Source organism: Musca domestica, unplaced genomic scaffold (assembly GCF_030504385.1).
Source record: "Musca domestica strain aabys unplaced genomic scaffold, Musca_domestica.polishedcontigs.V.1.1 35, whole genome shotgun sequence".
NCBI lineage: Eukaryota > Metazoa > Arthropoda > Insecta > Diptera > Muscidae > Musca > Musca domestica.
Window position 1 is genome coordinate 5,573,487 of NW_026712315.1, and position 13,556 is coordinate 5,587,042.

The 13,556-nt window shown below is 38.7% G+C and overlaps 1 protein-coding gene across 3 annotated transcripts in view; it reads right to left on the bottom strand.

The window, feature by feature from the left end:
- LOC101895781 (protein FAM13A) overlaps positions 1-13,556 on the bottom strand; it is a 175,629-nt gene that overhangs the window by 16,532 nt on the left and 145,541 nt on the right. For all 3 annotated transcript variants that reach the window (XM_059125790.1, XM_005184609.4, XM_005184608.3), the window contains one exon: positions 4,993-7,026. In XM_059125790.1, coding sequence (XP_058981773.1) covers positions 4,993-7,020 — 2,028 coding nt within the window. In that variant the 5' untranslated portion in view covers positions 7,021-7,026. The remainder of the gene's footprint in view (positions 1-4,992; positions 7,027-13,556) is intronic.

Genomic DNA, 13,556 nt, shown 5'->3' on the forward strand with positions numbered 1-13,556 from the left:
GTCATTGAAATTCCAAAAAATGCAAGAACTTACACCGCAACAGAATGAAAATAGACTCAAAAGACCTAAAGAGTTGCTTCGCTTGGCCGAAAGTGGTGAACTGCCGAATTTGGTTTTCTCCGTCGCCGATGAGAAAACATTCGTAAACAAACAAAATGATCGTGTGCACTTGCCAAAGAGGTCAGTTGAAAAGGTGCACCTTCGGTTGGCCACCAGAACTCAAGTGCCGGCCATGGTGATGGTGTGGTGTGGGCCGCCATAACAACCGATGGTCGCTCTCCGCTCGTATTAATCGACCGTGGCATTAGAATAAATGCATAATATAATCGCGAAAATATTCTGGAGGGTGTCTTAAAGCCTTGGGCACACAAACATTTTGGCCGCAGACCTTGGACATTCCAACAGGACTCAGCACCATGGCACTCAGCACGCGCCACCCAAGAATGGTTACAAAATCGGATTCCTCGTTTCATTTCCAGCCCACAATGGCCACCAAAATCTCCGGATACCAATCCATTGGTCTATTGTGTCTGGAGTATTTTGGAAAGCAAGGTTGGCACTAATAAAAAGACCAAAGTGTCGGTCACCTCAAGCAGGCGTTTCGCCGGGAATGGGCCAAAATACCGCTGAGCAACGTTCAGGCAGCGGGTGCCGGTTGCATTGACCGTTTGAGACCATAATTTGATGCTATTTCCGACATTTTTGCTTTCAATCAAAAAATTTAAAAAGAAATAAAAAAAATGTAAAAATTATGGCATTTGACTTTTTTTTATCCCACCCTGTAGGTATGGTAGCTATATCTGAACCGATTTTCACCAAATTTGTTGTACTTGCTTCTAGACTAAATTCGATTGGATGTGCGAAAATTCCGGTCATTTGGACTGATATTGGCCATTAACCCAAAAGATATATATGGCAGCTGTATATAAAAATTTGAACCGATTCTCACCAATTTCAATAGGGTTCGTCTTTGGGCCAAACAAATATTGTTTGGAAAATTTCATCTCAATATAAATCGACTTAGAAAGTTTTTCTTTGAAGATCCTCAAAAGTAACCATGGGTCTATCTCGCTTTCTTTTCTATGTTACAAACAAATGCACCAAGACATAATACCCTTACCAGGGTAGAAAAATTACTAACACAAACAATTGAAACGAATCTACAATTTTAAGGTGAACGTAGCGGGCAACTTGCTAGTATTCTCATATAAGCAAGTGTTTACCCAATGACCTGGACTTCCTAAAAATTTTAATTTAAATTTTTATACCCTCCATCAGACATAGTATGGAGGGTATATTAAGTTTGTCATTTTGTTTGTAACTAATCGAAATATGCATCTGTTCTAAAACCATCCTTTTAAAAAAAATCGAAAATGTCATTATGCCAGATGTGCGCCGAGGATGATGAATGGCACGACCCTCGTCGTTTGGCCAAATTCCTCGGACGACGTGTGAGTAGTACGTGTAGGTTTGTTTGTCAGTTGTATACTTTGAATAATATAAATATATGTATGTACGCATATAATATATGCAAAGTGTATGTATAGAAAACAATACGGGGTAGTTGTTGTTGTTATTCTTTTGGTATTTTGTTTTGATTTTTATATTTGGCGGCTATTCAATCTCGTGCTACGGCCAGACACAAAATATATATACATGGTAAATATACAGACATACACATATACATATATGTGTATGGGAATCTCTTGCCCAGCCAATGCTGATGATAATGAAGATGCCACCTTTTTTTGGGAGGTTCCGCAGGGGGATTTGGTTAAAGAGCAAAGATGTCAAGCGGGGACGCTACTGCGTAATTTGCCAAAAAATATCTACGGGTTAAACAAAAACAGCAATGAAAACGGAATTCGGCAACAATGGAATTCCAGAGAATGGGAAGAAAAAATGAGACAGTTCTCTGTTTTCATGTTCTTCCATTTTTTTGTGTTTTTTTTTTTTTTTTTTTGCCTTAATTAAGTGTTTTGTGGATATTAACACATGTCTACAAAATAACCAAATAAATAAACAATGATTGATTGACATTTGTGTGTGAATTTTCAATTTTCCTTTCTATCTCTCTCTCTTTCGCTCTCTTTTAATGGCCCCTGAAAATGTGTGAAATCTGATCACATTTTGTTAATTGTTTGCATAAATTGTCCAAAGGCAGTGATTGATTTTCAATTTTTTGATTCTGCTCTGGCCGAGCGTGTTTGTTTAGCTCATAAATTTCTTTGTAATACCCCTTGGGTTCTTATCGTCCATTTCCAACATTTCAGATAAGAAAAGCGAGAAAAAAATATTCCTACCCTCCCCCTCGCCACTTTTAATGCACTTCTCTTAAAGTGCCTTGAACGTAATTCCAAGCATGTTGACATAGTTCCAATATTTGTTTTCTAATCACCATCCCATGTTATAGAGGTGCGGCGGAGATGGAAAGGGGGGAGACCATGTATTTTTTTGGGGATTAAGATACAAAATATTAGGGGTATAATAAACGAAATTGTATTGTCTACGAACCTGCTAAGGTCGCAGAGTGGACAACAACAAAAGACGCAAAAGACCTTGGCGGCCAGCTAGTGTTGTTGCTGTTGTTGATTTGAAGTGCCATATTTTATGTGCCAAATGAGTCTGGGATTTTATTGTGCTGTTGTTGTTGTTCTTGCTTTTGGTTTTGTTTTTCAAAATGCACTTTAACAAATGGCGTTTTAGAAATGAAATAGGGAAATGCGGAAGATTACATCACAATGTGACGTGATGGCGATTTTGCAGCTGAAAAGTATTGGTAAGGCATCCAGGTGTTGAGATCATGCCCAGGTATGCCTACTTTATAGAAAGGGGATTAAAAAACCCTTTTTTATGCAGAAAAGATGATTCTTTTTAGGAATCCCAGATTTATGTAGATCTTATTTTAAAAACTGATTTTTAAGGACCCTTTCTCTATGAAGACTAGCTCCTGAAAATCATATCTTTAAGCTGAGTTTTTTTATCGATCCTTTCTCTACGAAAATACTCTTTTATAGGCCTTTCGCTTAGAAGAGTGTTATTGAGAGGCCCATTTATATGACTTGCACCTCTTTCTCCTAAAAGGCTCCCTTTTGAGAAGCCTGGTATTAGGAAAAGGCGGAGAAATGGGTGCACTTTATAACCCCTTCTTCAAGAAAGGGATTTTTTGAAGATGCTTATGAAGCCTCTCTCTCCAATTAAGGATTTGAGCAACACTTCATTAAATATGTGTGTTTTTCGGGTCACATTTCCAACGATTTTTAAGGGAGCATCCTTCTGGGGGTATATACACTCTTAGAGCTCAAAGCGTAGATTTTTAAAAGAATTTTTCCGAGTCGTAGATTTTTTAAGGAATTTTTTATAAGGCATTTTTTGAGGCCTGGATTTTTTAGAGAATATTTTCGAGGCAAGGATTTTTTAAAGGAATTTTTCCGAGGCATGATTTTTTTAAGGAATTTTTCCGATACGTAGATTTTTTAAGGAATTTTTCCGAGGCGTAGATTTTTTAAGGAATATTTCCGGCGCAAGGATTTTTTAAGGAATTTTTCTGAGGCGTGAATTTTTTAGGGAATTTTTTGAGGCGTGGATTTTTTAGGCTGGGTTTTTTTAAAGGATTTTTTTTTGAGGACTGGATTTCTTAGGTATTTTTTGTGCACCCCTACAGCTCTAAACGTGGATTTTTTAAACGTTTTTTTTTTTTCTGAGGCACTCCCAGAGCTCTAAGCGTGGATTTTTAAAGATTTTTTTCTGAGCTCTAAGCGTGGATTTTTAAAAGAAATTTTTTGGTGGGACTATTCAACCTTTAAGCAAGGATTTTAGAGTAATTTTTTTTGGAGGGACTATCAAACCTTTAAGCGTGGATTTTAAATGAATTTTTCTGAGATACTCCTAAAGATCCAAGCGTGGATTTTTAAAGGATTTCTTCTGAGCCACTCCCAGATTTCGAAGCGTAAATTTTTAAAGGAATTTTTCTGAGATACTCCTAAAGATCCAAGCGTGGATTTTTAAAGGATTTCTTCTGAGCCACTCCCAGATTTCTAAGCGTGGATTTTTAAAGGAATTTGTTTGATCTACTTGCAGATCTCTAGGTGTGGATTTTTTTAAGGAATTTTATGAGCCACTCGCAGATCTCTAGGTGTGGATTTTTTAAAGGAATTTTCTGAGCCACTCCCAGAGCTCTAAACATGCATTTTTTGAAGACACCCCTAGATTTTAAGCGTAGATTTTTAAAGGAGATTTTTGAAGACATCCCCAGAATCTAAGCATACTTTTTAAAGGAATTTTTCTGAGGCACCCTTAGAGTTTTAAGCTTGAATTTTTAAAGGGCTTTCCCTCAGGCACTCCCGGAATTCGAAGCGTGAAAGGAATTTGTTAGAATGACTTTTTGAGAATTCTTTCTCACCTATTTTGAAGATCCTTTTCATAAACATTGGTTCTTATGAGAACCTATTCTCCAAGAAAATGTTATTTTAAGGACCCTTTTCCAGTTGAGGACCCATTCCATAGAAATCGATTCCTGAGAGAGCCCATCTTAATACAAAGTGTGATTTTCAGGAAACCTTTTACTGTTGAAGACTCTTTCTTAAACATAAGTCGCCTTTGTTTAACCCTTTGAACCCTTTCGGGAGGTACTTTTGAGGACCTTTCATTAAGAAAGTATACTTTAAAGGACTCTTCCATTATGTAAAGTTTGCTTTAAGTATTCATTCTCCAGGATATAGTAACTTTGAGGGCACTCTTTAAGGTAATGGCTCTTATGTAGACATATTTTAAAAATAAAGCAGTTAAAGAGGTATATTCCCAAAAGAAAAACGGTATTTTTGACCATCATGCCCCGAAAAACACAGACTTTCTTCAAAATATTTGCTTCAAGGACCTCTTTCTTCAAGGACAACTACATTATTTCTTAAATGTAATTTTATTTAAAGTTCTTGCAATTTCAACCCAAAACTTTTTCGAATTTTATGTCAATTTCTTCCCCATTTAACTCACCTGTTCGATTTCCCTTAGCGTCACCTTCATTTTCTGCAATTTCTGCTCGGCATCCATGCCACCGCTGACCTTAAGGCCCAGGGCTGACATTGGATCCGTCTTCAATTCGTGGCGTTCCTTGCGCAGCTTACTCAATTCGGAGAGAATATTCTTCATATATTTGTCATTCAAACGATCAGCCTGTGAGGGTTTATAACCCGATTTTTGTTCATACGAATCCTCCAGTTGACCCAATTTTTTCTTTAAAGCCGTTACACGTTTATTTATCTGACGCATACGTTCCTCGGGCGATTGGAAGGACATTACATTTGGCAAGACCTGTTGCATTAGCTCACGAGTCTTGATATTCTCCAACGTGGTAAATGCACGGAAATTGGTCAAACTGGGATCCATGACATCATCATCGTCCAAATCGTTGGCCAGCAGTTGGGCCGTCATGGGATTTTGTTTCAAATGCGGCTGGGGATAGGGTTTGACCTTGGATAGCTTGGCCGCTGTATCAATGCTGTCGACATAGTGGGGCCTCACAGTGGCATAGCGACGACTCAAGACAGGAGTTTGGTCTTCGGGCACGGAACGATCCCATGGCAGTGATTCCTGTGCTGAGATGGTATGGGGAACTTTGTGTAGACTACTCTGGCTGTTGCTCTTGCTGCTGTTGGCCGATGAGGTCGATGTTGAAGTCTTCTGTAAGGCCATTGGTTGAGGTGGTGGAGGAGCGGTCACCGTGTGATGAACATCATCTGTGGACCCATTCGATGAAGTCGTTGGCGAGAGATTTTTGCTCATAGATTTGTTGGTGGTGGCACTCGTCACCGACGAGCCACTGTTGAAATCAATCAAATTATTGTCATTCAAGTCGTTGTTGTTGCTTTTCTCCTGCGGGGGTTGGGAGGACTTCTTGGAGATGAAGCCACGCCTCTCGTATTTCAGTGCTGACAAATCGTATTTGTAGACATTTTCATCGCTCAGCTTGGAAGGCAAATATTTCATGGCACTGGTGGAACTGGTGGATTTCTTGGTGACCCCGGACGCCTTGCGTCCTGGTGGGGCCCGGGATTTGCAGAAACGTTCGCTGCTGCGGCGACGTTCATGTTCACACTCACTGTCATCGCTGTCTCGATGCTGCTGTTTGCTGCCATTGCCGTTGCTGAAACACACCCTGATGGGTGAGTGACGCTGTGAACGGGCTGGACTGGTCTCATACCGAGAACGACGGGTCATATCCTTGATGGGTACACCCACAGTCCATGACTGTTGTTGCCGTTGTTGGCGATTAGCCAAACTGCCATCATTCTCATCGGAAGTTTTGCCCAAATGACCAATGGAACTGTTGCCATCGTCCAGCTCTCGGGGCTCGCCGCGCAGCTCCTGTTCGTAGACCTCGTAGGGAGTGCGCTTGAAATCTTCCGATGAGACACGCCTAATATTTTCGACATTCTTCAGCGACGACTTGAGGGCATTCACCCCCAAATCGGCCGGTGTCGATGCTACATTATTGTTATTTTGCAACCTAGTGCCATCTGGTGGCAAGAGTTCTTCACTATTCGAACGCTGTAATTTACGATCCTGGATCGTAGACGAGGTGCTGTCCAGGCGTTCCTTACGTTTACGGGATTTCTGCCATTCTAAGGGGTTGATGATTTCCGGTAGATAGGTGGAATTGAATTGTTGTTGATGGTGAGTGTGGTGGTGGTGATGGTGTTGTGTGTTTTTGTTATTCTCCAAATGTTCCGAGGGTATGGTGGAGACATGATGCTGATGATGGTGATGCTTGCTTGGCGAATTATGTTTTTTGTTACTTTTGTTGATATGTTTGCATTCTTCGGGAGTATTGGCACCGGACGACGAAGCCGATGATGATGAAGACGACGACGCTGATGACGACGACGCCGAGGACGACGACGAAGACGAGGAAGAAGAGGATGTGGAATTACAATTATTACTACGACAAGATGCTGACGAAGATGATGAACCGGTAAGACGACTTAGGTCGTCTTCACTTAGTCCAGTGTTAGGATGGCGCATGCCGCACTGCAAAAGAGAAGAAAAAGAGGAAAGTTGTTATTGATAACTATTTTTATTTCAAAATAAAAAAAAAAAAAAAAATAAGGAAACTTAAATTGATATTAGTCATACGCCATAGTGTAACTATCATTAATGATATTCAAATTAATCATACGTCTACATGCGAAGTTCTGAAAAATGGCAACAGTGCGTATGATTAATGCAGAAAGTATACCCCACCTTGCACCTTTATTAATATTACTTATACGCAATGTAGGACTACATATTTTTATGCCCTCCATCATTCTATGGGGCACATATTAACTTTGTAACACCTCGAAGTATTCAGGATAGACCCTACACAGTATAAATATTCTGGATCAGCGTAAAATTCTAAGACGATTTAGTGACGTCTGTCTGTCGGTTGTAAGCACGTTATCTTGCGGACAAAGAATTAGAATTTTGCACACATGTGTATTTTGCTCCTAAACAGATTAAGTTCGTAAATGGGGCATGTCGGTCCCTGTTTTCGTATAGTCCCCAAAAAATGGTATCTCCAAACATTCGGTATTTTTATAATTTTACAGATGTTCTTCCGGTCTAGAAATTTTCTATTTGAAGTTCGTAATGGGTACTTTAACCGATGAGAAAAAATTACCTATGCAGGTCCATGTTTTCTTATAGTCCCCATATAAAGGTACCTCCCAATATTCGGTATTTTTATGATTTTAAAGACATTTTCCACCGGAATTGTTTCAAATTTCATATTTTAAGTTCGTAATGGATACTTCAACCTATGACAAAAATAGCCTTGCAGGTCCACGTTTTCGTATAGCACACCTACAAAGGTACCTCCCTTTTTTCCGGTATTTGTTTAATATTGGCGACATTATTCAACGGAATTGTTTCAAATTTCGTATTTGAAGTTCGTAATGGATACTTCAACTTCTGACGGAAAATTGTCTATACGGGTCCACGTCTTCGTATAGCCCTCATATAAAGATACCTCCCGATATTTGGTATTGTGACGATTTTAGTCACATTTTTCAATGGAATTATCTGAACTTCTACACAAGGAGTTCCTTCTGAGTACTTTACCTCCTGGAAAAGAATTGTCTATGTAGGTGCATGTCTTCCTATAGCCCCCATGTAACGATACCTCCCAATATTCGGAATTTTGATGATATAAGCGACATTATTCAATGAAATTTTTTCAAATTTCATAATTGAAGTTCGTAATGGATACTTCAACCCATGACAAAAAAATGGCCTTGCAGGTCCACGTTTTCGTATAGCCCCCATATAAGGGTACCTCCCGATATTCGGTATTTTTATGATTTTAAAGACATCTTCCACCAGAATTGTTTCAAATTTCTCATTTTAAGTTCGTAAAAGCTACTGCAACCAATGACAGAAAACTATCCATGCAGGTCCACTTTTTCATATAGCCCCCATATAAGGGTACCTCCCGATATTCGGTATTTTGAGGATTTTATGGACATTATTTGCCAGAATTGTTTCAAATTTCGTATTTCAAGTTCGTAAAGGGTACTGCAACCTGTGTCAAAAAACTATCCATGCAGGTCCACGTTTTCATATAGCCCCCATATAAGGATACCACCCAATATTCGGTATTTTGAGGATTTTCGGGACATTATTTGCCAGAATTGTTTGGATTTTCGTATTTGAACTTCATAAAGGGTACTGCAACCTATGACAAAAAAATATTCATGCAGGTCCATGTTTTCATATAGCCCCCATATAAGGATACCTCCCAATATTCGGTATTTTGAGGATTTTCGAGACATTATTTGCCAGAATTGGTTCAAATTTCGTATTTGAAGTTCGTAAAGGGTACTGCAACCTATGACAGAAAACTATCCATGCTGGTCCAGGTCCACGTTTTCATATAACCCCCATAAAACGGTACCTCCCAATATTCGCTATTTTTATTATTTTAGAGATATTTTAAACCGGAATTATTTCAAATTTCGTGTTTGAAGGACCTAATGGGTACTACAGCCTATGGCAATGGTTTTCCACGGTTTTTATTCAATTAGTATTTTTCGAAAAAAATTGTAGTTTTTCAAATTTTTTTCAACTGTGGGGGGCCAGGCCGAATTCAGCTGCTATTTAACTTGTTTTTTTTTCAGTGAGTCTAAATTCAATACTTTTTAATAAAAAATAAAAAGAACAATTCCCAATTTCTAGCAAAACATGATTAGTCATTGTCGCAATGGTAATCACTTTAATTGAAAACAAATTGACTAATTCGGCCAGACATTATTTTTATGGCACTCGAGGCTGTGGAATTTTCTTTGCCCCTTAATCTTATCTCAAAAAAAAATGTTAAATTTTTTAGCATTGAAAAGAACGAAAAAAAAACTTATCGAATTCAATTTCTTGATGGCAACTCTGTGATTTAAAGTGCGTTAGCTGGTAACAGGTACGCACGCCTTATCAGAATGAGAATTATCAAAGGGCGATACACACATTCCCAAACCCCTAATGACTAAGAGGCAAATGACGATATTAATGGACTTGTTGTTATCATTTCATTTAATCGGCACTAATTGAGGCGACTTGAAACGAAACTGTTTCCAATTTTCATTTTTTAAGTGGCGGAATATTTGTTTTTCGCCTTTTTTGCCATTGCGGAATTTATAGCGAGAAACACGCACTGTTTTATTTACAATTCTTAATTTATTGTTTGTTTTGTTGTTCTTTCCTTAATTTCAATTGCAAATTATCCAATAATGATTAGCTGGGAGGGAGGTGAAATTGAGGAAATCTTATACAAGTTTGAGAAGGAGGGAGAGGAGGGAAAGAGGGTATTGAATAAGAATTAGGTTGAGTGACATCTGTTCGATTATGAAATAGCAAAAAATATATGGAATATTTTGTAATTGGAAACTTTGAGAAATGTAATTTTGTAACACAGGGTGTTTGAAGCGATTAAGAAAATTACAAAAAAAAAGATTTATTAAATCTGACATAAGGGTACAGATATTTTTTAGTCTGGGAAAATTCAGTACAATTAGGCCGGAATATGTCTGGTCATTAAAACGATACTTCAACGAGCAGAACTACTGACCTTCTCTGAGAGAAGGCCTTCTGCCCTTGTCTGAGAAGACCTACTGCTCTTGTCTGAGAAGACCTACTGCTCTTGTCTGAGAAGACCTACTGCTCTTCTCTGAGAAGACCTACTGCTCTTCTCTGAGAAGACCTACTGCTCTTCTCTGAGAAGACCTACTGCTCTTTTCTGAGAAGACCTACTGCTCTTCTCTGAGAAGACCTACTGCTCTTCTCTGAGAAGACCTACTGCTCTTCTCTGAGAAGACCTACTGCTCTTCTCTGAGAAGACCTTCTGTTCTTCTCTGAGAAGACCTACTGCTCTTCTCTGAGAAGACCTACTGCTCTTCTCTGAGAAGACCTACTGCTCTTCTCTGAGAAGACCTACTGCTCTTCTCTGAGAAGACCTACTGCTCTTCTCTGAGAAGACCTACTGCTCTTCTCTGAGAAGACCTACTGCTCTTCTCTGAGAAGACCTACTGCTCTTCTCTGAGAAGACCTACTGCTCTTCTCTGAGAAGACCTACTGCTCTTCTCTGAGAAGACCTACTGCTCTTCTCTGAGAAGACCTACTGCTCTTCTCTGAGAAGACCTACTGCTCTTCTCTGAGAAGACCTACTGCTCTTCTCTGAGAAGACCTACTGCTCTTCTCTGAGAAGACCTACTGCTCTTCTCTGAGAAGACCTTCTGTTCTTCTCTGAGAAGACCTACTGCTCTTCTCTGAGAAGACCTACTGCTCTTCTCTGAGAAGACCTACTGCTCTTCTCTGAGAAGACCTACTGCTCTTCTCTGAGAAGACCTACTGAGAAGACCTACTGCTCTTCTGAGAAGACCTACTGCTCTTCTCTGAGAAGACCTACTGCTCTTCTCTGAGAAGACCTACTGCTCTTCTCTGAGAAGACCTACTGCTCTTCTCTGAGAAGACCTACTGCTCTCCTCTGAGAAGACCTACTGCTCTTCTCTGAGAAGACCTACTGCCCTTCTCTCTGAAGATCTACTGCCCTTCTCTAAAAGACCTTCTGTCCTGAGACGACCTTCCGAGAAGATCTTCTGGTCTTCTATGAGAAGACCTTCTGCCCTTCTCTGAGAAGACCTTCTGCCCATCTCTGAGAAGACCTTTTGCCCTTCTCGGAAATTACTTTCTGCCCTTTTCGGAACAAACGAATGCCTTCTTTAGGTATTTTAAACAAAGACCTTCTTCAGATCTTCTAAACAAAGTCCCTCTTTAGATCTTCAAAACAACGACCTTCTTCACGTCTTCTAAACAAACACCTTTTCATGTCTTCTAAACTAAGACCTTTTTCAGGTCTTCTAAATGAAGAACTTCTTCAGGTCTTTTTAAACGAAGACATTCTTGCCTTTTTGAAACGAAGGCCTTCTGATCTTCAATGAGAAGAACTTCATCAGGTCTTCTAAACGAAGACCTTCTGGTCTTCTTTGAAAAGGCGTTCTGCTTGTTTTCTTAACCAAGACCTTGTTCAGGTCGTCTATGAGAAGACCTTCTTCTGTTTTTCTATAAGAAGAGCTTCTGGTATTTTATGAAAAGATTTTGTTCTGGTCTTCTAAAAGAAGACCTTCTTCTGGTCTTCTAAAAGAAGACCATATTTAAGTGTTCTTAAAGAAGACCTTCTTCTGGTCTTCTAAAAGAAGACCTTATTTAGGTCTTCTTAAAGAAGACCGTCTTCATGTCTTCTAAACGAAGGCCTTCTTCAAATCTTCTCTGAGAAGACTCTCTGGTTTTCTCAAATGTGACCCTCTGGTCTCCTAGGCGGAGACCCTTTGGTCTTCTAGGCGGATACCCTTTGGTCTTCTAACGGAGACCCTCTGGTCTTTTATGTGAAAACCATTGGTTCTCCTATATTAAGACCTTCTGATACTCTATACAAAAATACTCTGGTGTTCTATGAGAACACCTTCTTCAGATCTTCTGTGAGAAGGTCTTCCTATGGTCTTTTATGAGAAGACCTTCTTCTTGCTTACCTGTGGTCTTCTCCGAGAAGACCCCCTGTCATCTATAGAAATACCTTTTGTTTTCCTACAATTTTATTTTCTTCCTATCCTACTGTCTTCTTCAAAGTCCCTTCTTTTTTTCAAAATGGAAAAATTAAAAAAAAAACAAATTCCAGTTTTTCTTTGAATACTTTCTCCCAAGTGCCATGTCGAGAAAAAAATACTATTCTCCATTATAATTTATTACAGCAAATATTTGCAATGCCTTGCCAACGGCAATGCAACAACTTATTATGGCCCGGCCATTAATACAAAAATATAAACATTCATTACATGAATAGTTTTCTTTATTATAGGCTGCTGGTTTGTTTCGAAACAAAATTTAATTATTTTTCAAGCAAAAAAAAAAAAACCAACAACCAAATATCATGTCATCCATTTGTCAATACCTCCTCCCACATGGGCGTTGTTTGAATGCATTTCTTTTTTTCAATTTTCCCAATACAATTCTCTAGATTTTTAATGACGAATTAAGAAACTTTCAAATGTCCGCTGAGACGTATGATTAATGTCATAGACAAGTGATGTTTATTAGCAAATAAGAGTGGACGAATAGAAAGAAAAAAATATAAATAATTACACAGATGTTTGAAAATGTTCTGGTGTAACATTGTAAAAAAATTAAAAAACTTCTAGAAGAAATTACCGGAAAATTCGATTTTCTATCAATTTAATATTATTGAAATAGAGCGAGGTGTTGGAACTGATAACTTTTTGGCCATAATCGAAATTGATATGCATATCGCTAAGTATTTTCACTGAGTATGAGTAATATCTGCAAGCTTAGTCATTAAGTATACGAGACACTGTTCTTCTAGAATTAACTAAGGTTAGTCGCCAATAAAGACGACTTGAAAATAGACTTCAAATAGGGTTTTGCATGTGAATGAAGGGAGACTGAAAAGATTCTTAGGATTAGGAGGATTTTTCTTTGATTTAAGGAGCTACAACATGGTTGCCCTTAAGGATTTTTTACAGGTCACCGCTACCGGAAAAAAATATTTAAAAAGGCTATGTAAAAGGAATACCTGAAGAACGTCTTCATTTAGAAGTCCCGAAAGAGTGCTTCTTTTAGAAGACCTGAAGAAGGTCTTCGTTTAGAAGATCTGAAGAAGGTCTTTGTTTAGAAGACCTGAAGAAGCATCCTCACATGTGAATTGAAAGGTATGTATTTAAGCGACCTGAGAGGATTTTTTTTTTGTTTTTAGGCAATTTAAATGGCGCTGTATAATGGACCTAGAAAAGAGCCTATATGGGAGATTTGAAAAGAGTCTTTGTAGGCAACTTAAACATTATATTTTTAAGTAAAATGGCCCTTAATAGTCGATGTAAAAGGATCAATATAGGAAACTTGAAAGACGCCTTTACAGGAGCTTTGTAGTCGTCTCAAAAGGAGCCTTTATAGTCGTCTTTAAATTAGCCTTTTTTTGTGTCCTGAAATGACCTTTATATACGTCCTAAAAGGTGCCTTTATAG